This window comes from Myotis brandtii, unplaced genomic scaffold, assembly GCF_000412655.1.
Source record: "Myotis brandtii unplaced genomic scaffold, ASM41265v1 scaffold293, whole genome shotgun sequence".
Lineage (NCBI taxonomy): Eukaryota > Metazoa > Chordata > Mammalia > Chiroptera > Vespertilionidae > Myotis > Myotis brandtii.
In genome coordinates, this window is record NW_005361201.1 from 1,235,991 (window position 1) to 1,238,840 (window position 2,850).

General features: G+C 48.3%; 1 protein-coding gene across 2 annotated transcripts in view; it reads left to right on the forward strand.

The window, feature by feature from the left end:
• Window positions 1-2,850, forward strand: part of SLC6A5 (solute carrier family 6 (neurotransmitter transporter), member 5) — a 47,963-nt gene that overhangs the window by 34,084 nt on the left and 11,029 nt on the right. For both annotated transcript variants that reach the window (XM_014542239.1, XM_005869403.2), the window contains exon 14: window positions 2,120-2,220. In XM_014542239.1, the coding sequence (XP_014397725.1) occupies window positions 2,120-2,220 (101 nt within the window). The remainder of the gene's footprint in view (window positions 1-2,119; window positions 2,221-2,850) is intronic.

The following is a 2,850-nucleotide window of genomic DNA, read 5'->3' on the forward strand; positions in this document are numbered from 1 at the left end:
GAATTTTGTGCACTGGGCCTCTAGTATTTAATAAGACAGTGAAAGGGCTTACTTGCTGCTACCTAAGAGATGTAGGAGAGCAGCATCTTTATTCCAAGCTTGTCTCAGGACCTCTGTGAGGCAGAGTTAATAGAGAAACAGCTTTAACTTCTACTCCTTTGGTTCTCACCCCTCCCGTATGCCCAGAGGGTCTAGCACAGTGGTTCCCAACCTTTTTTTGGTGACGCCCCACTTAAGCATCTCTAAAATCCTGATGCTCCCCCACCCATGACATATAATTCTTATTTAAAAAGTGAACTCCTATTCATGTGGAGAAAGCCTAAAAGGCCCCTACCTTGCTCTAAACAAGCTTCCAAAGAACATGGTATCCATGAAAGAGAAACATAAAAGAACGAAAGGACAGTTGAAGTACTGAGGAAGAAATCACTAAGAAATTGTTAAAATAATAATAATAATAATATGAAATGATATGAAAAAATAGCAAATAAAGTTTCAAAACATAGAGAACTTAAATGCATAAATATATCACAATATATATTTATATACTGCATATGAGGCCCCTAAAACCATAAGAATGATAAGAAATGCAAAAATGCACTGTTAATAACTCATTCTTGAATTGCCCCCCTTAAAAAACAAATTGCCCCCCTGTGAGGCATGTGCCCCATGTTGGGAACCACTGTTCTAGCATAAGGAGGCCATTCAATGAAGGTATTAATAGCATTAAAGGACATACACAAACTACCATCCACAGATGGGCAGGACTGCTGCTCAAAGCATACACTTCTTGCTTGTGGACACAAAGAAGAAACTTGGAACCTCTCCTCACCATGGACTGACTTCCCTGGAAGGGCCCTAAGAGTTTCTGGGGTCCAGTCCCCTTAGCAAAGCTCAGAAAGGGGAATGCTGTCCCTAAGGCTTCACAGGGAGTTAGAGGCAGAACAGTGTTCAACTCTGGTCCCTAGCTGCTGGTCAGGTGCTTCCCTCTGCAGCATTGTAGTTGACCTTGAAGTAGAGCAGGCAGCTCACTGCGACCTGAGAACTGTTAGAGTGAGTTGGAAAGGCCTTCGGTGAGCCCCCACACTGTTCTCAGCACAGGCCATGGGCTTGGCAGCATTCTGGGTCTGAGCTTGGCATGGACCTGAGGGCCAGTACCAGTCTCAGGATCCATTATTTTGTCTGTGGTGGCTCCGTTGGACTTTTTGCCATAACATAATGAACTGTTCTGTTCCCTGAAGGAATACCACATCTCTGCTTTCTACTCCAGCAAGAGATTGTCTTCTCATATTGCATCATTCTCCCCTTTCTTGTAGCAGAGAGCAGGCGCCGAGGACACAGGACCAGAAGGAGGAGTCTGGGCTGGGAGCTGGGGGCTCTGGTCAGGGGGAGGCAGCTGGTGCAGGTGGTACACAGGGAGGTGGTAGCAAAGGGTGAGAGATGGTGAGTGAAGGCTGGAGAGGAGCCCCCAGAGTCTAAATTCCCCATTCGTTAGGGATTAAGGACCCAGAAATCCAAGGGGGCTGGACGAGCTCGGAAGCAGGAGGAGCATGTGGTCGAGGTCTCGGGGAAGAAGCCTGAGCTTTGCAGGGGGGACAGCAGAGGTGACACTTTCCACATAAATGACCCAGAGGATGAAGGACTGAGAAGAATGAAGCTGAGGCTGCCGGTCCACTTGTTAGAACGGCTGACTGTAAGGGAGCTTCATAGTCATTCAGGACCCTTCAGCTCAGCGAGCCCACAGGTCTGAGAAACCTGTTTCTGATGAGCTCAGGAAATAATGCAAGAAATTGCTCGATTTGAAAACATTCTCGATGGCTTTTTCTTTCAAGGAGTGGTGTAGAAGCCTTCCTAAACCAAGAGTGTGTGGGGATGGGGGTTATGTGTGGCCATGAGACCAGTGTCTCCTCTGCATGTTGCTTCAGTTGATCAGTGATCAAGAAGCCACAGTCCCTTGCGTTCCAGCAACATTTGTCTGATAGTTTCCTACATAATAGGGATCATGTTGACACCAGGCTGGGGCTGTCCCTGGCCAAGGGCACCCAAGGGAGGGGCTCTAGCGCTGCCCCTCCCCCTTACTGCCACCGTACCTCATGCTCGGCCTCCACCTGTCTGTTTGCAGGCTTGCAGAGATTCTGCGAAGACATAGAGATGATGATCGGATTCCAGCCAAACATTTTCTGGAAAGTCTGCTGGGCATTTGTGACTCCAACCATTTTAACTGTAAGGACCGCATGCTGTATTGTGCAGATGGGACCTCGTATGTGGTGCTTTGTGCATAAACAAGGACTAGGCCTACATAAGAGCCTGGGGAGCTGGTAGGATGGGTATTAATGGTCTTGCCTTTCAGATGTGGAAAAGAGGTGAAGCAACTTGCTTAAAGGTGCTTAGCCAGTTGGGTGCAGAGCTGGACTCATGCACAGTTTGGGGCATCCTTATGGAGTGTTTCCCACGGTAGCAGTCTGCCTCGTGCACTAACAGTCACAGTCCCCACAGCTAAGGTCCAGGCTCTGTTCAAGGGGCTTTGTGTGTTTCGCATGCTGTATTGTGCAGATGGGACCTCGTATGTGGTGCTTTGTGCATAAACAAGGACTAGGCCTACATAAGAGCCTGGGGAGCTGGTAGGATGGGTATTAATGGTCTTGCCTTTCAGATGTGGAAAAGAGGTGAAGCAACTTGCTTAAAGGTGCTTAGCCAGTTGGGTGCAGAGCTGGACTCATGCACAGTTTGGGGCATCCTTATGGAGTGTTTCCCACAGTAGCAGTCTGCCTCGTGCACCAACAGTCACAGTCCCCACTGCTAACTAAGGTCCAGGCTCTGTTCAAGGGGCTTTGTGTGTTTCACCTCAGCTCT